The 21,783-nt window shown below is 44.9% G+C and overlaps 2 protein-coding genes across 6 annotated transcripts in view; one reads left to right on the forward strand and one right to left on the reverse strand.

Annotated features, from left to right (window-relative positions):
* LOC113111986 (transient receptor potential cation channel subfamily M member 4-like) overlaps nucleotides 1-16,032 on the forward strand; it is a 106,300-nt gene extending 90,268 nt beyond the window's left edge. For all 5 annotated transcript variants that reach the window (XM_026277305.1, XM_026277303.1, XM_026277301.1 and 2 more), the window contains 3 exons: nucleotides 6,026-6,068; nucleotides 6,157-6,250; nucleotides 14,594-16,032. In XM_026277305.1, coding sequence (XP_026133090.1) covers nucleotides 6,026-6,068; nucleotides 6,157-6,250; nucleotides 14,594-14,622 — 166 coding nt within the window. In that variant the 3' untranslated portion in view covers nucleotides 14,623-16,032. The remainder of the gene's footprint in view (nucleotides 1-6,025; nucleotides 6,069-6,156; nucleotides 6,251-14,593) is intronic.
* LOC113112187 (uncharacterized protein DDB_G0271670-like) lies at nucleotides 15,984-21,219 on the reverse strand. The gene is made up of 2 exons (XM_026277628.1): nucleotides 21,121-21,219; nucleotides 15,984-17,108 (listed from the first exon to the last, which is right to left on the reverse strand). Exons 1-2 carry the CDS (start codon nucleotides 21,217-21,219, stop codon nucleotides 16,518-16,520), a joined length of 690 nt encoding a protein of 229 aa, XP_026133413.1. The 3' UTR covers nucleotides 15,984-16,517.
* Between the last annotated feature and the right edge of the window lie 564 nt (nucleotides 21,220-21,783).

Here is a 21,783-nt window from a genome sequence, read left to right on the forward strand (position 1 = left end):
ATGTTGTTCAGTGGACCCTTACCTTTCTAACTAAACCGGGATGTACTGCTGTGGATGTGTTTATGACTCGCTATTACGACAAATCTGGTACAGAGGACCTCGAAAGTTTGGGCACCCCTCGCAGAATCTGTGAAAATGTGAATAATAAAATAAATAAATAAGAGAGATCATACTAAATGCATATTATTTTTTATTTAATAAATTAATAAAAAATTTATGAAATTAATAAAATAGCCCAATTAAAAAGTTTGAGTTGTGCTGTTACCTGGATGATCCACGACTGTCTTTCTATTTTGTGATGATTGTGCATGAGTCCCTTGTTTGTTCTTCAGAAAAATCTTTAAAGTCCTACAGATTTCTTCAGTTTTCCAGCATCTTCGCATATTTGAACCCTTTCCAGCAGTGGCTGTATGATTTTGAGATACATCTTTTCACACTGAGGACAAATGAGGCACTCAAACAAAACTATTTAAGAAGCTTCAAACATTCATTGATGCTCCAGAAGGATACCGCTCTAGCGGTTAATAAACAGAACTGCTTGCGTCTTGCGGAAGAACATTGTAGCCGGAACTACTTCTCTCTGTTTATGTCTATGAAGAATCACAAAGGTACTGGGTTACTCCGCCGCGGTACCCCCGAAGCAATCTAAAATAGTCTGAATATAAACACTTATTATAGGTGCACCCTAGTGATTCAGGACAAGCTAAAAACACGGTTTGGAAAATGGATTCATGGTGTACTCGCTTATTATATACATTTTTCTACATTTTGAACACAAACAAAGTTACGGACCGCAGCTCTGATTGGTTGTTTTCTTACCGGGAGCGGTCCGTAACTGCAAATGGCAATAGGAACACTGGGAGGAGCCAGAGGATCTTGATTTTTTTTCACAGATTATCTGTCTCATATTCTACTGTCAGGACATAATGACAGGTTTAACAAATATGTAAAAATATATTTTTACAAAAGTTACCTACTGCAGCTTTAAAGGGTTAATTCACGCAAATATTAAAATGATGTCATTAATGACTCACCCTCATGTCATTCCAAACCCGTAGGACCTCCGTTCATCTTCAAGACACAGTTTAAGATATTTTAGATTTAGGGGCCGTTCACATATATCCTGCCTTAAAAGGCTTTGGAAAACGCGCCGCTTTTTCTTCTTTCCAAAGCGCTCGGGCAGAAGCACTCGTGAGGCGCCTGCCTTTGCTAAGCAACCATGACATGCTCTCTCCGTGAAGACGTGGAAATTTCAGCAAAGGATAAATGGATTTGCAGCACAAAAAATCACTTGCAGTAGCTCTGCTACTAAATTTATTTAAAAAAGGCGATCCATATACAGCTATGAACAGCTGTTCCTTCATCTTGGCTGAGTTTTCAACGTTGTTACGGAAACGGATGAAGCTGATTGGTTAGTTTTTGTCACATGACCCGCGGTGCATTTGCGGTATTCTGAAAAGTTGAGATGTTTCTAACTCGATGCGATGCGGACGCGCCTGAAAAAAATTAGCGCGTCGCACCGCGTGCGCGCCGCGACCGCCTCGCTTCCATTATGAGCACGCATGCCGCACGCCTACATTGGAAATAACGAACTTGCGCGCAAAAGACACAATTTGTGAACAGCTCCTTAGTCAGAGAGCTTTCTGTTCATCCATTGAAAATGTATGTACGGTATACTGTCCATGTCTAGAAAGGTAATAAAAACATCATCAAAGTAGTCCATGTGACATCAGAGGGTCAGTTAGAATTTTTTGAAGCATCGAAAATACATTTTGGTCCAAAAATAGCAAAACCTATGACTTTATTCAGCAATGTCTTCTCTTCCGGGTCTGTTGTGAGCACGTTCACTGCAGTGTAGTAATATCCTCTTCACAAACGAATGACTCGATGTAACCGGAACTTCTTGAATCAGTTCATCAAATCGAACTGAATCGTTTGAAACGGTTCGCTTCTCCTATAAACATTAGTCCACAAATGACCAAGCTGTTAACCTTTTTTAATGTGACTGACACTCCCTCTGAGTTAAAACAAACCAATATTAATTTTCAAACAGTACACCGAGACAAGACAGATAAGGAATGAAAGATTGATGCTTTCTCGAGTCAAGAACTGGTTGCATTGGTTTTGGATGCATTTTTTACATTTTTGGTCAAACTATTCCTTTAAAGGTCCCATGACATGGATTATTTCCTTTTCTTTAAGTGCTTTTTAATGTTTCCTTAGGTGTACTTGTATTGTTAGTATGATTTTTAAATGTAAAATTTAGAAATAAAAAGCATTTTTAGATCCTGATATTAGCCCTCTGGCTTGAATGCTCTGTTTGAAGGGGCGTGTCTGCTGTGAGACTCCAAGTAAACCACAACTGTTGTGATTGGCCGACATCTTTGCATACGAAATGCATTCACGTGGAACCCCATGTGGAAATAAACATTTTTATTTATTTATTTTTTACTATTACAGCTGTCGAGATTAACGAATCGTGGAAGTGTTGATTATATAATTATTTTTTTCGATCACATGAAAGGCTGCAGTGATGAGCAGTGAGTAGACAGAGTCGGTTTATCGCGTGGATGCAGTGATCTCATCATTATTGCAACATGTTTTCTCTCACAAAATGCTTTCACCACAGCTAACAGCAAACACATGAATACAGTAAGAGCTCCGTTGTGCAGCATAACAGCGTCATTCATTGTAACGGCGGTTTGGGCAAGTGTGCACATATACTCGCGATGTGTAACAGCTCCGGAAAAAAGCGAGCGCTCTTTGATCGCTCTCTGTAGTTAAATCACAATTTAAAAAACAGGTTTGTTTCATGCTACTAAGAGAAACAACGTGAAGTTGATCGTTTAGTCACTGGCTTGATTCACTGATGCATAAACAGTATTAAACGATTTAGAAAGAAAGTCTGTGTGAACTTGAATGATTAGCTACCAATCAGAAATCACTGATCACAGATCAGGCATTAATGAAAACTGTTACTCACTGTTTGTGCTGGTGCTGTCGAACCCATATCATAAAAGTCTGTTTGTAACGCCTGTGCTGACATTGCGACTGAATTATATGTAAATATTTGGGCGGGCAAAGCAGAGAAATGGGAGGTAACAATTCTCGTTGTAACGTCACAACGAGGAGATTCAAGATCACCCTGTTTGAGCTTCCAATCTCAAAGGCATGAGAAAGATAGAAAAATCTCAATTTACACCGATTCAAATTTCTAGAAACTTGGGGACCATATACAGGCTATTTAATCTTAAAAAACCTCAGAAAGTGGAATTTTCATGTCATAGGACCTTTAAGTGCATGGCACTGCAACCAACTTAAGATTTTACAGTTTAATGTAGCAATGTGTTTGCAGTTTTTCAAGATCAGTTTGACTCATGCAACTAGATTTGAACAAAGAAATAAAGTGTTACTACACACAGGCCATATTGATTGCAAATACAGAAATAAGACGAGTAAAGAAAATGTGGTAATTATAAAAATAATCACCCTTCAATATATGAACACAGAAAACAGGTTGATTTAACGTTTCCCATTCTATGACTAATAAAATAATGTCACCTTACTCTGATGAAGACTCCTTACTCGGAGTAGCTGCGAGGTCTTCTTGTTTGACAAGTGTCATTGTTAAGGCACAATACTGCCACCTGGGAGATCAACCAGATACTGTTGCTGGAATATTTACACATGGTGTTATCATAAGAGAACTGTTCATTTTAAATATTGCAGTTATCCCGAATACCAATATATCATCACACACTAAATGAACACATTATCGATAATTGTTGCTTTTACTATCACGGTTATTGTCAATACCGGTATATCGCAAAACCCCTACTTTATAAGCTCCCTTGAACCTGTAAGCCAGCACCCCGACGCGGGTGTCCTCAAAGCCCCTAAACTCGCACATGCCAGTGTTTATGAATAGATTAAATGAAACGGGACAAATTTAATCTTGACAAACTATATATCATTACAAAGATCTAAGCCTCAAACATCGACGACAGATCGCTGTTTTTCAATGGAAACCTTATAAAGACCGTATTTGCTAAATTTGTGTAAGCAGTACAAATAAAAACATGAATAATAGAAATGCAGTACATATCAGATTCATTGTAATAACGAGTCATAAACACATTCACAGCTGTAAATCCCGGTTTAGTTAGAAAGGTAAGGGTCCACTGAACGACATCTCATGGAGCACGTTTGGTCCAACAAAGCAATAACGTTGTAATATGGATCATAATTCTTTTGTTTACGTTTCAGTTCTTCAGCGACATAACTGTTTGTGTCCGTTATGGAATAACTCACACTAAGAAACTGCATATTTATTTTTATTTTAATTATTATTCTTATTTTTCTTACTCAAATTATTCTTATTGTAATTTATTTTTGTAGTGCTCAAATAAATCACTTATATGATGTCTAAGTTTCTGTCTAATGTTTCATAATTGAAAAAAAACTATGCAATGGTACAGTATGTTTAGGCCCAATCCCAATTCTATTTTATATGACTTTTATTGAATACATTTTAAATACTGAATCGCTACATTATATTTTCCAGCAACGAGAAGAAACAATCATAAACTCACTCTAAAAAGATAAACGCACAGACGCAAATACACGCAACTTCTATTTCTCTTTTTCTCTCGAATAGGCAATATTTGAGAAAAGGGTTTAGCGATTTCTAATAATCGGGGGGATTAGCCCCCATCAATGTCTATGGCAGTTATCACCCTGATCAGACATATGCTGTGGCACTATCATGCAGTCTTTAATGATATGACATTAGCAAATATTAGCGATTTTTTGCAAACATTTCTTTGAGTAACATGACCATTAATATGAACTCACAATTGAATGTAACATAAAACAAATGATTACTTTTCGTTAAAATCTTTATTTATGCCAAAAAAGCTTACATTTAAATGTCTTTTGGTTTGCTGTAAAAGACATGTTGCCGAGATAATTCATACCCCTTCGTTTGAAGTGTGGCCCTTCCCCTTACCCCTTCTCCTCCAACCAAAAGAGAATCGAGACCCCCCTACCCCTTCACGTGAACTTGCGAAACGGAGGGGTTGGGGAAAGGGGAAGGGCTAAGGGGTAGAATTGGGATTGGGCCTGAATGACTAAATAGTTTGTAGAAGCCTTCAATACTACTGGGAAATATATTTTTGTATATTTGGGGGGTGGAGGGTATAGACATAGTCCCATAAAAATATTTGCAGGAGCCTCATTTTTCATGATATTTTATTCAGATTTGAAATAGAAACCCATGAGACATCTGACTTTCAACCCATTACTTTTTCTAGTAAAGCCCAAAGGGTCTTCTTTCCAAAACACCACAGTTATATTTGTAACACACTGAAGTAGAAACTCACTGGCTAACAGGTTTAACTTTGTATATATGTAATCCAGTGTGCTCTGCTCTCTAGTAAGAAAGTTGATGTGGTGATGAAATTCTGGTAGCATATATATATATATATATATATATATATATATATATATATATATATGTGTGTGTGTGTGTGTGTATGTGTGTGTGTGTGTGTTTTATGCGGGGTATAATATTTGAGAAATCCAGATAAATCAATATCAAGCTCATTGTCAAATTTAAAAAGCACCGCTATTTAATTCGAAGGCCCAAAGAGAAAGAAAAAAAACTGTTTGGTGCAGATGGTAATATTATATGGCCAAAAGTCATTTCAATTTCTCATAGCTTGTAATGTAATCATTGAAATCTTCATAACAGGACAACAGACTAACATAACATTTCTAAACATTTAAAGCTACATTATGCAATCATGACTGAGAAATGAACCTGATGTGTCATGTTTGATAACTTTTAATAAAATGTAATAAATGTTGCATGAAAGCGGATATTTATACAATTATAAAAAAGGCCTTTTACTTGCTAAAAGAAAAGTATAAACTACCAATCCGAGTCAGATAAATCAAATCAAAATGTGATCACAATTTTTTTTTTTCAGATTAAAGCAGAATGTTAATGTGATGTGTGTTTCAGAGTGGACAATGTTGAACGCAGACTGCTAGGACTAAAATCTGATGTAAGGACACATGATGTGATATCTGTAATATGCTGCATATCAACTATATCTAGCTGTTGTTGATAGATGAATGCTCCCCTGTATTCAGATAGAGTACTGCACATCTTCTCTTCAGTGGATTATGGAAGCTTTGTCTCAGAGCAGTACAGTGAACAGCCCTAAAGCACCCCCGACTCGCCAAGGTACCCCTGCTTCTGGCACAATTCTCAAATATATTTTAACATGGTGTTTCTCAACTGGTGTCTCACCAAAAAAAAAAAAAAATGATTCAAGAAAAGCATTCAAAAATAGTAAGTCATCATTTAACAGAAGGGTTCAAAAAAATATAAATACAGAGATTTTAAGTTAATATTTCTATAATTTAACAGCATATTCAAATATTCATGGTTCCCTATCTGTCGGTCACTACGAGTTATGTCGACCGACAAATGGGGTCTCACTTGGGAGGCCAATCATCTCTGATTTTAAGAGAAAACGCCAATGAAATTGGCAAGTGGATTAACACACCTGAGCCACTCCCCGTGCCAGCGGGTATAAATAGGGCGACAGGTGCATCCACTCATTAGATTTTTGCTTCGGAGCCGAGTAGTCGATGAAGAAGATCACTACAAAGCCATTCATCTTTGTTTTTGCTGAACTGTTCCTGGTCGGTGTGACGGCGCATTACAGCGGTGTCCCTGCGAGACGGCGATTCCCCTGGGCGCTTCGGCTAAAAGAGACAGTTCTAAAAGAGCAAATCACGGACAATTCGCGTCTTTTTCAAGATGCCGTTTCGTCCGTGTCCTTCTGGATGCGGTCGTTTCCTGTCTTCGGTTGACGGTCACAAGCATTGTCTGCAGTGTCTGGGCGTCCAACACGCTGAGGCTGCGCTCGTGGATGATTCATGCGTCTACTGTGGGCGTATGAACATGGCAGCGCTGCGATCGCGTCTCTCACTCCTCAAGGGGAGTGCAGCAGACCCCTCTGTCGCCACCCGTCCCGGTTTCTCTTGCTCGAGCAGAGGGCCGCCGGCTGGCGCTCTGGGAGATCTGAGGATCACAGTGAGAGCTTCTCCGCCGGGCCACGCCCCACGGACCTCTCACTCCTCACGCAGCGACTGTCCCGTGCAGCTGCCGATTGATTCTGCTGGGCCGTCTCACAGCGGTCCCAGCGTGTCTTTCGGTGTGCCGCCCGAAGAGCAGATGTCGATTGCTGCATCGGGGGATGGGTTATCGACCTCTGAGGATGAAGGTTCGGCGGGGCTGCCCCCCTCGGGTGTTGTCGCTGCTGCCGAATCGGACTTGGAGTTGTCGGCCATGCTTGCCCGGGCAGCCGTGAGTATCGGACTGGAGGTGACTACACCGCCCAGTCCCGAGCCCTCACGGCTGGATGATTGGTTTCTCGGCGCGGGACGCGGCTCACAACCTCGTTCTGCTCCGGTGCCTTTCTTCCCGGAGGTGCATGAAGAGGTGACAAAGTCGTGGACGGCCCCTTTCACGGCCAGAAGCCGCTCTTCTCCCTCTTCCATCCTCACCACCCTTGATGGCGGGGCAGCCAGGGGGTACGTAGAGTTTCCCCAGGTGGAGAGGGCGGTTGCGGTGCACTTGTGCCCACAAAACGCCGCCACTTGGAGGAATCGTCCGCGCCTCCCGTCCAAGGCCTGTAAGCTGACGGCCGCACTCGCTGCCAAGGCTTACAGTGCTGCGGGCCAAGCTGCCTCTGCCCTGCATGCCATGGCTATCCTGCAGGTACACCAAGCCAAGGCACTCAAAGCCATGCACGAGGGTGGTACCGACCCGGGGTTGATGCAGGAGCTGCGCACGGCGACTGACTTCGCCTTACGGGCAACGAAGGTCACGGCGCGGTCCCTCGGGAAGGCGATGTCCACGTTGGTGGTCCAGGAGCGGCATCTCTGGCTGAACCTGGCTGAGATGAGGGACATGGACAAAGCGCGCTTTCTCGACGCCCCCATCTCCCAGGCAGGCCTGTTCGGCGACACTGTCGAGGACTTTGCCCAGCAGTTCTCGGCGGTACAGAAGCAGACTGAGGCCATCCAGCACATCCTGCCCCGACGTGTCTCTCCGGCTGCCACCGTTCCGTCGCGGGTAGCGCCTCAGCCTGCTCGTCGCCGTGGGCGCCGCCCTGCGTCCTCTACGCCAGCTCCGCCCCGTGCTGAGAGTTCTTCGAGGCCGGCGCGTCGAGCCCCGCGCAGGAGAGCGGCGCCCCCCGTGTCACTCCCGGCTGCGAAGTCCTCCAAGAAGTCGACCAAGCGGCCCTGACACGGGCAACTCGGAGATGCGGAGAACTGCTCTTCAGGAGATGGCGAAGACAGCGCCACTCCTTCCCCCGGAGGAGGGCCGGGCGGAGAATCTTCAGTTTCTGTTTTGTTCTGTTCCGCCACTGGCCGGACGGCCGGTGGTACCCACATTTTCAATAAAAGAGCAAATTCTCCTTCCTCCGAGTTGCAAGGCTCGTGGCTTGACAATGAGCGACGCACAGCTTCCTCACTCTCACCCACGACGCCCCCCTTCGCCAGCGGCCAAGAGGTCGCGGTTCGGAGACGCAACGCCTCTCCACACGTCTCTGGCCAGTTCCTCTGGGAACACGAGGAGTGTGGTTGCGATGACCCAGGACGCAGTGCCTTCTGGGCCTTCCGGCACGACTCCCCATCGCTGCACCACTGCGGGTATGTCGACTGTCCCTTTGGTGCCACTTGTACGGTATCTGGGAGCGTGGCTTGCGCTGCCCAACCCGTCACGCTGGCTCATCCGGACGGTTCGACTCGGCTATGCGATTCAATTCGCCCGGCGACCCCCCAAGTTCAATGGCGTGCTCGAGACTTCGGTGGCAGTCCAGGACGCCCCTGTCTTGCGCGAGGAGATTGCTGTCCTCCTGGCGAAGGATGCAATCGAGCCGGTCCCTCCAGCCGAGATGAGGACGGGGTTTTACAGCCCTTACTTCATCGTGCCCAAGAAGAGCGGTGGCCTTCGACCTATCCTGGATCTGTGAGTCTTGAATCGGGCCCTACACAAGCTCCCGTTCAGGATGTTGACGCAGAAACGCATTATCAAATGCGTCCAGCCCCAGGACTGGTTTGCAGCGATCGACCTGAAAGACGCATACTTTCATGTCTCTATCCTCCCTCGTCACAGACCGTTCCTGCGCTTTGCTTTCGAGGGTCAGGCATGGCAGTACAAGGTCCTCCCCTTCGGGCTCTCCCTGTCCCCCCGTGTCTTCACGAAGGTCGCGGAGGGCGCCCTTGCCCCACTTTGGGAAGTGGGCATCAGGATCCTCAACTATCTCGACGACTGGCTCATTATGGCCCGGTCCCGAGAAGAGTTGTGCGATCACAGGGACTTCGTGCTTCGGCACCTCAGTCAGTTGGGGCTTCAGGTCAACCGAGAGAAGAGCAAGCTCTCCCCTGTGCAGAGAATCTCTTATCTCGGTATGGAGTTAGACTCGGTGAGTATGACGGCACGTCTCACCAGCGAGCGTGCCCACTCAGTGCTGAACTGCCTGAGTTCCTTCAGAGGCAGGACAGTGGTACCGCTGAAACACTTTCAGAGGCTCCTGGGGCATATGGCATCCGCAGCCGCAGTCACGCCGCTCGGGTTGCTTCATATGAGACCACTTCAGCACTGGTTACACTTCCGGGTCCCGAGATGGGCATGGCGCCGCGGTACACATCGTGTCACCATCACACTGATGTGTCGCCGCCTATTCAGTCCTTGGTCGGACCTTGCCTTTCTACGGGCCGGCGTGCCCTTAGAACAAGTGTCCCGGCACGTTGGGCTGAGATGAGGGACATGGACAAAGCGCGCTTTCTCGACGCCCCCATCTCCCAGGCAGGCCTGTTCGGCGACACTGTCGAGGACTTTGCCCAGCAGTTCTCGGCGGTACAGAAGCAGACTGAGGCCATCCAGCACATCCTGCCCCGACGTGTCTCTCCGGCTGCCACCGTTCCGTCGCGGGTAGCGCCTCAGCCTGCTCGTCGCCGTGGGCGCCCCCCTGCGTCCTCTACGCCAGCTCCGCCCCGTGCTGAGAGTTCTTCGAGGCCGGCGCGTCGAGCCCCGCGCAGGAGAGCGGCGCCCCCCGTGTCACTCCCGGCTGCGAAGTCCTCCAAGAAGTCGACCAAGCGGCCCTGACACGGGCAACTCGGAGATGCGGAGAACTGCTCTTCAGGAGATGGCGAAGACAGCGCCACTCCTTCCCCCGGAGGAGGGCCGGGCGGAGAATCTTCAGTTTCTGTTTTGTTCTGTTCCGCCACTGGCCGGACGGCCGGTGGTACCCACATTTTCAATAAAAGAGCAAATTCTCCTTCCTCCGAGTTGCAAGGCTCGTGGCTTGACAATGAGCGACGCACAGCTTCCTCACTCTCACCCACGACGCCCCCCTTCGCCAGCGGCCAAGAGGTCGCGGTTCGGAGACGCAACGCCTCTCCACACGTCTCTGGCCAGTTCCTCTGGGAACACGAGGAGTGTGGTTGCGATGACCCAGGACGCAGTGCCTTCTGGGCCTTCCGGCACGACTCCCCATCGCTGCACCACTGCGGGTATGTCGACTGTCCCTTTGGTGCCACTTGTACGGTATCTGGGAGCGTGGCTTGCGCTGCCCAACCCGTCACGCTGGCTCATCCGGACGGTTCGACTCGGCTATGCGATTCAATTCGCCCGGCGACCCCCCAAGTTCAATGGCGTGCTCGAGACTTCGGTGGCAGTCCAGGACGCCCCTGTCTTGCGCGAGGAGATTGCTGTCCTCCTGGCGAAGGATGCAATCGAGCCGGTCCCTCCAGCCGAGATGAGGACGGGGTTTTACAGCCCTTACTTCATCGTGCCCAAGAAGAGCGGTGGCCTTCGACCTATCCTGGATCTGTGAGTCTTGAATCGGGCCCTACACAAGCTCCCGTTCAGGATGTTGACGCAGAAACGCATTATCAAATGCGTCCAGCCCCAGGACTGGTTTGCAGCGATCGACCTGAAAGACGCATACTTTCATGTCTCTATCCTCCCTCGTCACAGACCGTTCCTGCGCTTTGCTTTCGAGGGTCAGGCATGGCAGTACAAGGTCCTCCCCTTCGGGCTCTCCCTGTCCCCCCGTGTCTTCACGAAGGTCGCGGAGGGCGCCCTTGCCCCACTTTGGGAAGTGGGCATCAGGATCCTCAACTATCTCGACGACTGGCTCATTATGGCCCGGTCCCGAGAAGAGTTGTGCGATCACAGGGACTTCGTGCTTCGGCACCTCAGTCAGTTGGGGCTTCAGGTCAACCGAGAGAAGAGCAAGCTCTCCCCTGTGCAGAGAATCTCTTATCTCGGTATGGAGTTAGACTCGGTGAGTATGACGGCACGTCTCACCAGCGAGCGTGCCCACTCAGTGCTGAACTGCCTGAGTTCCTTCAGAGGCAGGACAGTGGTACCGCTGAAACACTTTCAGAGGCTCCTGGGGCATATGGCATCCGCAGCCGCAGTCACGCCGCTCGGGTTGCTTCATATGAGACCACTTCAGCACTGGTTACACTTCCGGGTCCCGAGATGGGCATGGCGCCGCGGTACACATCGTGTCACCATCACACTGATGTGTCGCCGCCTATTCAGTCCTTGGTCGGACCTTGCCTTTCTACGGGCCGGCGTGCCCTTAGAACAAGTGTCCCGGCACGTTGTTGTCACAACAGATGCCTCCAATGCCCTGTTTCGTACATCAACCGACAAGGCGGGTTACGATCACGTCGCATGTCTCAACTCGCCCGTCATCTCCTCCTCTGGAGTCAGACGTGGCTCAAGTCGCTGCGCGCTGTCCACATCCCGGGGGAGCTCAATCGTGCAGCCGACGCGCTCTCACGACAGCTCATTTTCCCCGGGGAATGGCGACTCCATCCCCAGACGGTCCAGCTGATCTGGAGTCGATTCGGGGAAGCCCAGGTAGACCTGTTTGCTTCCCACGAGTCCTCCCACTGCCAGCTGTACTATTCCCTGTCCCAGGCCCCCCTGGGCACAGATGCACTGGCACACAGCTGGCCTCGGGCTTTACGCAAGTATGCGTTTCCCCCAGTGAGCCTGCTCGCACAGACACTGTGCAAGGTCAGGGAGGACGAGGAACAGGTCCTGTTGGTTGCGCCTTACTGGCCCACCCGGACCTGGTTTTCGGAACTCATGCTCCTCGTGACAGCCCCTCCCTGGCGCATCCCCCTGAGGAGAGACCTTCTCTCTCAGGGGCTTGGCACCATTTGGCACCCGCGTCCAGATCTCTGGAACCTCCACGTGTGGCTTCTAGACGGGACGCGGCAGACCTAAGTGATCTGCCCCCAGCGGTGGTAGACACTATCACTCAGGCTAGAGCCCCTTCTACGAGGCAGGCCTATGCTCTGAAGTGGAGTCTGTTCACGAATTGGTGTTCTTCTCACCGAGAAGACCCCCGGAGATGCCCGGTCAGAGTCGTGCTTTCTTTCCTGCAAGGTAGGCTGGAGCGTGGGCTGTCACCCTCCACCCTGAAGGTGTATGTGGCTGCCATTGCAGCACATCACGATGCAGTGGACGGCCGGTCCCTGGGGAGGCATGACCTGATCGTTAGGTTCCAGAGGGGTGCCAGAAGGTTACATCCTCCTAGGACACCCCTGATTCCCTCCTGGGACCTCTCTATTGTCCTGGCGGGACTTCAGAGGGGTCCCTTTGAGCCGCTGGATTCGGTTGAGCTGAAGTTCCTGTCTCTCAAGACAGCGCTCCTGATCGCGCTCACTTCCATCAAGAGGGTCGGGGACCTCCAAGCATTTTCGGTAAGTGAAGAGTGCCTTGTGTTCGGGTCGGCCTACTCTCACGTTGTCCTGAGACCCCGGCCTGGATACGTGCCCAAGGTTCCCACCACTCCCTTCCGAGACCAGGTGGTGAACCTGCAAGCGCTGCCCCTGGAGGAGGCAGATCCAGCCTTGTCGTTGCTGTGTCCCGTAAGAGCGCTTCGCATATACGTGGACCGCACCCAGAGCTTCAGAAGCTCTGAGCAGCTCCTGGTCTGCTTTGGAGGTCAGCAGAAGGGGAAGGCTGTCTCTAAGCAGAGGTTGGCCCACTGGATAGTGGACGCCATCGCCTTGGCTTACCATTCCCAAGGCGAGCCGTGCCCCCTGGGGGTGAGGGCCCACGCCACACGGAGTGTGGCCTCCTCCTATGCGTTGGCGCACGGCGCCTCTCTGGCAGACGTTTGTCGAGCTGCGGGCTGGGCGACACCTAACACCTTTGCGAGGTTTTACAACCTCCGTGTAGAGCCAGTTTCCTCCCGTGTGTTGGGTAACAGGTAATTGGCGGGAAGGGCTGGCTGGGTGTCTCGCTTGCTGTGCCATTCCCCCCAAATAGGGAAGATTTGAAGCAATCTTTCACTGAAGGTTGAAATCCCTTCCATTTACTTTATGTGGGCGGAACAGCAGCATGGCCTTCTCCAGCAGCGATGTACTCACCCTTTGGCCCCTTCGGTACCAAGGTCAGTGAATTTGCGCTGGGGCTTTGGGAAGGTTACGACCTTAAGCGTAGCTTTTGTGGCACGCCAAGGCTTGTCAACAATTGCAGCGCCTCAGGGTTGTGACGAGGTTCAGGTTATGGCGTTTTCCATAGGACCCCATTTGTCGGTCGACATAACTCGTAGTGACCGAAGATAGGGAACGTCTCGGTTACGTACGTAACCCTCGTTCCCTGATGGAGGGAACGGAGACGTTATGTCCCCATGCCACAACCTTGAACCATTCGCTGTTGCCGGGACACGTTCTCGGCTCCTCAGCGTAAAACCTAATGAGTGGATGCACCTGTCGCCCTATTTATACCCGCTGGCACGGGGAGTGGCTCAGGTGTGTTAATCCACTTGCCAATTTCATTGGCGTTTTCTCTTAAAATCAGAGATGATTGGCCCCTCCAAGTGAGACCCCATTTGTCGGTCGACATAACGTCTCCGTTCCCTCCATCAGGGAACGAGGGTTACGTACGTAACCGAGACGTTCTTTGATGTCAATTTATAGTAACATGATATGCAAGTAAACAAATAAAAAAAATGTAAAAAATACTTTTTATGCTCAAATTATATATATATATATATATATATATATATATCTGTCTGCAGAAAAAAAATGAATTATTTTGTCAATTATTTTATTTAAAAAACAGATGACAGAAAAATATTAATTGTAAATTACTAAATTCTACTGTAAAACAAAAATGGGTGTTTGTAAAATAAAAAAAAGTTATAAAGTTATAACACTATTATGCATATCATAATTCTTAACCTTTAAATATTCAAAACCTCAAACTTTTAACCCTTCAAATAATAGCTTTTATTTCAGTGGTATAATTGTGAAATGTTGTAAATTTCTGTCTGGACATTACACGGTTTGTAAAATATTAGGATAGAGGATTGAGTACATTCAAATATTTGTCTATTTTTTTTATTGACGTACAGTCACACCAGTTGAGAACCACAGCTTTAGTTAAATATATAGGCTATTGTCTGATGATTAGAAGATTTTATTTTTTTCCATTTTCCAGCCTAAACTGATTTTTTTTTTTTTTTTTTGTTAGCTTTCATTTCAGCCTCCAATGAGAAATGAAAAAGCCTATTTCCCTGTAGTCATCTTTATCTCTCACTCTCATGGACACAAGAACCAAGAAGCTGCAGAGAGCTAGTGAAACCTGTCCAAAAACTGCCTGTATTGTTCTGGTTTCCATTTTTAAACTGTTCATCCTGGTCTTTTCTTGGTTCATCCTGCTCTTACAAGTTTAGAGCTCCCAAATGACCTGTCCTGGTTTTCCATGTGATCATGGGAAGAGAACAGTATTTCTTCATAAAAGAAGAGATTTTGAAGAATATTGGTAACCAAACAGTTGCTTGTCCACATTGACTTCCATAGTATGAAAAAAATACCATGGAAGTCAGTGGGGACGAACAAATGTTCACAAATTTCAACAACATTGGTGAGTAAATGATTTTTGGTGGACTATCCCTTTAAAAGCTGCTGTAGGAACAAACATACTTTGTATTTAATTTTTAGCTTTTTTTTTTTTTTTTTTTTTTTTTACGAAAACCTATGAACAACTCTTTTATTGATTGTATAGTCTTGGCACATATCTTGACACGCATATGTTACATTACATGAAATAAGTATATTGTTTAATAGGGATTTTTTTATGTTTAAATGTATTGTTTGACAAACCTCACAAACTAAACAAATATAATTATAAAAATATATAAAAAAAAAAAAAAAAACTTTCATAAAACTCATACTGTAATTGCATTCTTTAACAATATTCTCAGATTTTGTATCGGTCATTTTTGGATTTAAGTTTGATTTTGTGATTTCTATAAGTTCTTCATTGTGTGATATTGTATTCAGTTTTTTACTTTAAAAAAACCATAAAATCTGATGCAACTATTTAAAGGATTGTACTATTTTGACAACATCAGCAGAACAGAATCAGCAGAGAGGGAGGAGATAAATAGACTTATCAATTGCAACAGGATGTTCGGGTTGGATGGTTATACAATCGTTTTACAATGGTTTCTATCTATCTATCTATCTATCTATCTATCTATCTATCTATCTATCTATCTATCTATCTATCTATCTATCTATCTATCTATCTATCTATCTATCTATCTATCTATCTATCTATCTATCTATCTATCCTTTTCTTTATGACTGTACTGAATACTTGGTGTAGGTTTACCCAAAATATGGTACAAATAGTATGACTATTTCACATAGATTACATCATGGTTTGAGGATTAAAGAGCAGATCATTTTGATACCAAAAATAAGGCATCTAGAAATTATTAAACCATATTTACATTCATATAAAGTACCTGAATATTAGCATTTAGAGCTTAACTAATACAAATAAACAGTCGTAACAAGACTAATGTAATAGGGAAACATACAGACAAAATGCATATACTGTACAGTACCAGATACATTTGTAACTGATTCATTCTAAGCCAAATAAACAAAAGTTTTAATGTGTGTGTTGTGTATTGTGGAAATGTGAGTTTGCTGGTCAGCCAGGCCCTTGGTACCTAGCATCTAGTTATCTTGGAATGTGTTTGAAGTCAGATAGGGAAGACCAGAGAGTTGATCTGTTCAGCATATTCCAGATAATGGGGGTAAAAATTGGCCATTTAACACCCATATAACTTTAGACTATGGGGCCAGATTCTGTAATTTATTTGCAAATGTCAAAAGGCTAAAATGAATTTCTAAGACATAAAGCCCAAACGATCGTACATGATCCTAAGCAAATGCTACAGAGACTTTGGTGGGTCAGTACCCTGAGCCGGTAAATAGTTCTATAGGGTGACAAGCTACTAAAGCCAAACATTTTTTTCAGAAACAAACATAATTTTTTATAAACTGTTTGGCTGTATTTGTGTGAGGGAATGACTGCAAGATGATAGCTTCATGTAGCTGGCTGTTGGGGCTTATCATAGCTCTGCTTTGCACTGGACCATTCAGGGATTCTGTACAGGCTGAAGAAAGGCTGCGAAGTGATGAAGCCGAGGTGCTGAGTGGTCTGGATCCTGAGAAAAAGGAGGTGGCTGATGAGGAGGAGGTTGGAGGTGTATCTCAAAAGTAGATGAAGAATTGGAAGGAGATGGGAAAGCAGAGGGAACTGAAGATGAAGACAATGGAGAGGAAGCTTTTGAGGAAGAGGTGACACCAGAAGAGGAGATAAATGAGGCAGCTAAGGATGAGGCAGAAGAGGAAGTAGCAGAGGAAGATGATGAGGCAGGAGGAGTAATAGATAAAGAGGAAACAGCAGAGGAAGAAGATGAGGAATACATAGAGGAAGAGGTAGAAGTAGCAGAAGACGAGGAGGAAGATGCAGAGAAAGAGGAGGTAGAAGTAGAGGAAGGATTAGCAGAAGAAGAGGATTCAGCACAACAGATAACAGAAGAAGAAACAGCCACAGAGGATGAGGGAATACCAGGTGAGGAAGAGGAAGAGGCAGATGAGAAGGAGACTGCTGATGAAGATAACAAGGAGGCTGGAGATGAAGGTGAAGATGAAGAGACCACAGTTGACAATACTGTTGAAGGTAACTACCGAATTAAACATTAAATAACCTTCACAATGAATGTTAAGTGTTTTGAAGTTATCTTAAGAACGATTATAAAAAAAAATATGTGATAGGTGATAGGAATAATGTGATAGGTTTATTTATTCTTGCTTACGCAAGATAAAACATGATCAAACCTCATTAGAGAGGAAAAAAGTCTATGGTAAATGGTATTCCAGGTAGATTACATCACAGGAGAGTCACAAAAGGACAAAACTTGGCATAATCCTCTCAAACTGACAGAGGACAACATTCCACACCAACTTTACCAGGATACAATAAATAACAACCTCACAAGACAAAACATACACTGAATTTATAGTAGGTGGCCGGCACCATGAAACAAAACAAGGGGAAAACAAACTAATACACATTTTCACAACAACAGGAACAACCACAAATTTGGAATGAACAACGCATTTAACTAAATTTAGAGCCATGGATAAATTCTAGTTAATGAAAAAGAATTCTATTAGACAAAAATCACATTGATCACGACATCACATTTTCCTATGCCCCCTCTTATACATCACAGTTGGTATAGTCTAATTTCCTTTAGAATTCACATAAAACATAACTTCCTGTTTGAATCTTTGTCACTAGGCTGGTCCATTCCCACAACACAACAGGTATTAAACATTTCAAGTCATAACAAGAATGAACTTTAACAAATTGCGATGTTTGAATAAAATTACATTTTAGCCAAAGAAGAATTTTAACTGGTAATAATGTTTTAACCTTAAGCCAAATAACTAAGCCCGTGCACTGACTCAGTACACTGACAAATAAAGATTGTAAACCAAACCAATATAGTTATATCCTTTTACTTGATCAACTGCAAAGATGAATGTATATAAGAATTGTGTGGTTTAAATCCAGGCCATCACAATTTCTCAGTGGCAAATGTTAACTAGCTTTCTCTTTCCTAACCGCTGTAATATGAGTAAACAAATTCCAATTTTGCACCCATATGAAGGACACTTTGAGAAAAGGAGACTATTTGTTGAGGCATTACAAATGAAGGTGAACAATTCAATGCCTTCACAATGGGCCCTTTACAAAGTCCTTTTGAAAAGAGACACTTCAAATAAGTAATTGTATTTTTTTATAATCATGTGACCCAAAGTCCTTGCAATTCATTTTAATGCTAGATGGTGGGAGACTTTGAGTTATGTATAGATAATAATTAATGTGGTCTTGTTTTGTTGTAATTACACAAATTTTCAGCATTCATTTTATATGAAGTTTCATAAACAAGAATAGTGTTTAATAGTAGATACATTAGATAAATGTGTCTACCTGCAGGGTCCAAAAAGAATAAATAATAAGAGAAAAACGGGAACAGTATGTATGTATATATATATAACGTATATACAGTATTAAGAAAAAGAAAGGACCAAGCACTGAACCCTGCACCCCAGTGTTTGTGACAAAGAGGCTGAGGCAGAATGTGAATCCATTTGCAGGAGTTTATTAAAGGAAGATTGTACAATCAGAGTCGTGTAACCAGGCAAAGTATCAATACCGTAAGGGCAGTCTGATCTCTCAACATACACAGGGGTTATCCAGTAGGCAGAGACAAGTAGCCAGGCGAACAGGTCAAACACAAACATCAGTCCAATCAAGCAATAAATCCAAAGGGGCAATACAAGAGACGTGAACAAGGAACCAGGCAGAATACTCATAAGGAAAACGCTTGGTAAGGCAGGTTAACTGGCAATACTTCACAGTGAAGTGACACGCTAACACATGTTAAATAGTCCCAAACAGGAAATGACCGTAGAAGCAGAGGGAGTGGTGAACAGTCAATACTCCGGTGAGGGCTCCCTCTGCTGGCATGGCGTGTTTAGCCGATGTGACTTTGATACATATTTTCTCCAGGAAACCTTAGAGCTGACTAAATATAAATCTTTCAATATCTTGACAGAAATGTTGACAGCACTAGTCTGTAGTGTTCAGGGTTGTGTGGTCATCCAGGCCTGGGAGTGGGAAAGTAGCCAAACACATTCATATAATAGAGTGGAGTTGAAGAGATCTCTTCTACAATATCCTGTAAATAAGCAGGTGTCTGAATCAGGTATAAAAATGGAAACTACTGCAGAAACAAATACACCTAAGTCTTGGATGCCTTTCAGATAAGCTAAAACATATCAACATTTAATTTGAAAGTGAACTTTCCCTTTAAGCAGTATTAAACGTACAATATGGAATTTTTGGCCACCAGGGGTTATTCAATCAAAATAATAACATAAGACGTACTTTGATGACGTCGGGAAAGAGCGTAAGGTTCATGGGAGTTGTTGTTCATTGGAACACACACTCACTCATTCTAACTTAGTATTTTGACAATCACCTCTTTTCGAACGGAGAGACGGTTTCAACGGCAACAACATAAACAAACGTTACTGCTCATGAGCACTTTTGTGGACCTAACTTAACTTCCGGTAGACTTCCAAATAGAATCAATAACAACAGAGATATTTTTTGATAACAAACAAAATGTTTGCTGCGTGGATCAGGCGGACTTAATGAAAATGCAAATTCATTATTTGCCAACAGGAGATGCTTTAAAGCATAGACATAAAGCGCAAGACATAGAGGTTTCCCCAGTAACAGCTGTAAGCGAAGCAGAGCTGGTACGCTCATACGCTGCTATCAGGCATATAACTTGCAAGTCTTCCTTCAGAAATACGGTGATATAAAAACACCTGTTTCTCGTTTTGATATTTAAACATATAAATGTTAGAAATTATTATTATTAAACGTGCAGAAAGTAACGTTACTAATGTTTATTCAATGAAGACCTTTTGAAAAAAGATCAGTTTTAAAATTGTGGCGAGTCTCCAAAAATAAATAAATGTATGGGAAACACACCCCGCAGCACAACCACCTGAGCCCAACTTCAGTCTGCTCATCACCTTGCCTTTAACTGCTTTTGTAGAAAGCACGGCAGCCAGACCGATATACACAACACAGACCGGAAGTGCGCCTGATGAAACCGTCTATATGAATTATGAGACCCCTATCAAATCAATATTCCATCTAGCTAGTAGTATTATATGTTAAAAAACACAATCGCCTTTCGGTAATAATTATAATTACGTTATACTATGATATCGAACAAGTTAGAGAACTGCATTTGAAGCTACTTTATTCAGCTAGATATAGAACAAATGTAGATTTACATGAGAGCTAGTCCGTCTGCGTTTTACAAAAGACATCATCGTTTCACAAAATATACGGATAGATACAGTAAGCTGAATGGATGCATATCTGTTTATCAGAATGTAAGCGAGTTCGGCATTTCTCTGTAGTTTCAGCTTGTCACGAAGCTCTCTCTATCTTGGAAATGCAACTCCAATATTTACCCGAGTGTTGTTGCTTCACCTGTGATAAATGTCCCTTTGAGGATGGGGACACGTCAGCACACTGCAAGCATTGTCAAGTAGTTTTTTTTTTCTTAAGGCCAAAAGTATGTGGACATCTGAACACTACACCTAATTTAACAGCGAAAAAAAAAAATGTTATGCATCGCCTACTTGTCATGCCCCTAGAGAGATTTTGTTGTTTTTTTTTCGCCATGTGCTCCGTGACCCAGTTTATGTCTCCCATTGATTGTGTTATTTGGTCCAGGTGTGTGCCAGTAATTATCCCCATTATCCTGTGTTTATAAGTATTACTAGTCTGTTTAGTTTATCTTTGTCAGGTCTACAAGTGATGTACATGTGGATTTACCCTCTGGGATACAATTACACTCTCTTTCGAATATCATCGGCTTTGTGTTCCTTCCGGCAGCGTAACGTGATAAAAGACCTGACCGAATACAGTTATCTCTGTGTTTTAGTTTCCATTTTTCCTTTGTCCCATTTTTTCTATGCATCCCCTCATTAGCCCCAGGCTTTTGATATCATACCAGACTGATTCTGACCCTCGCTGAACTTACCGGCTACCTCGGACAACCCGCTCTTCGCGTTCTATGACACTAGCCTGAACACCGTGTGCAGAGCGTCGTTGTCCGAAGATGGTCCTTGAGTTGAATTTGCTGCCTTCGTGGAGTGGATTCTGGTGAGAAACCGATCGCCATACTGCCCCATGGATGATCTTGTCAGATCCAGACCCAGGGCCTAGCCCACCATCTCCCCGTGGTGCAGAGCCATTGCCAGAGGCCGTGACATCAGTCCAGGTCTGAGACCTGGCTACAGAGATCGCCGCGGACGTTGTGAGTATGGAGAGGAGCTACACCCCTTACACTGCAGTTGGGAGTGAGCTGAGTAGGGCACAGCGAAAGTGCCAAAATGAAGAGGAGAGGGCTCCAGTACCTGAATCCAGTCTAGAGCGCCCTCAAGTTCCTGCTCCTAGAAAGAGCCCTCCAGACCCTGCTCCTCAAAAGCGCCATCCTGTTCCCCTGTTTAGCCTATAGGGGACCCCCGATCCAGATTTTAACCCTGAATGCCCAGAGACACATAAATGACCACCCTTACACCCGTTCATACCTCCTACACAACTCCTGCCTCCTCCATCTCTGTTGTCTGGCATCCCCTCTGCTCACCCTCAGCCCAACATCTATGTGGTGCAAGCTCTCTAGGATTGCCATCCTCCAGCATCACCATGGCTGGACTGTCCCTTGGCTTCAACTCCAGCCCTCTAAGCCTCTGACT

The sequence above is a fragment of the Carassius auratus genome, chromosome 12, assembly GCF_003368295.1.
Source record: "Carassius auratus strain Wakin chromosome 12, ASM336829v1, whole genome shotgun sequence".
NCBI classification, from domain to species: Eukaryota; Metazoa; Chordata; class Actinopteri; order Cypriniformes; family Cyprinidae; genus Carassius; species Carassius auratus.

Bases quoted from the DNA above. Each gene is read 5' to 3' on its own strand.
- LOC113112187 (XM_026277628.1), bottom strand. From the start codon at position 21,219: ATGGGGCAGTATGGCGATCGGTTTCTCACCAGAATCCACTCCACGAAG. The intron at 17,109-21,120 runs GTGTTCAGGCTA...TTAATTCGGTAG, and splicing joins ACAACGACGCTCTGCACACG to TTACCTTCAACAGTATTGTC.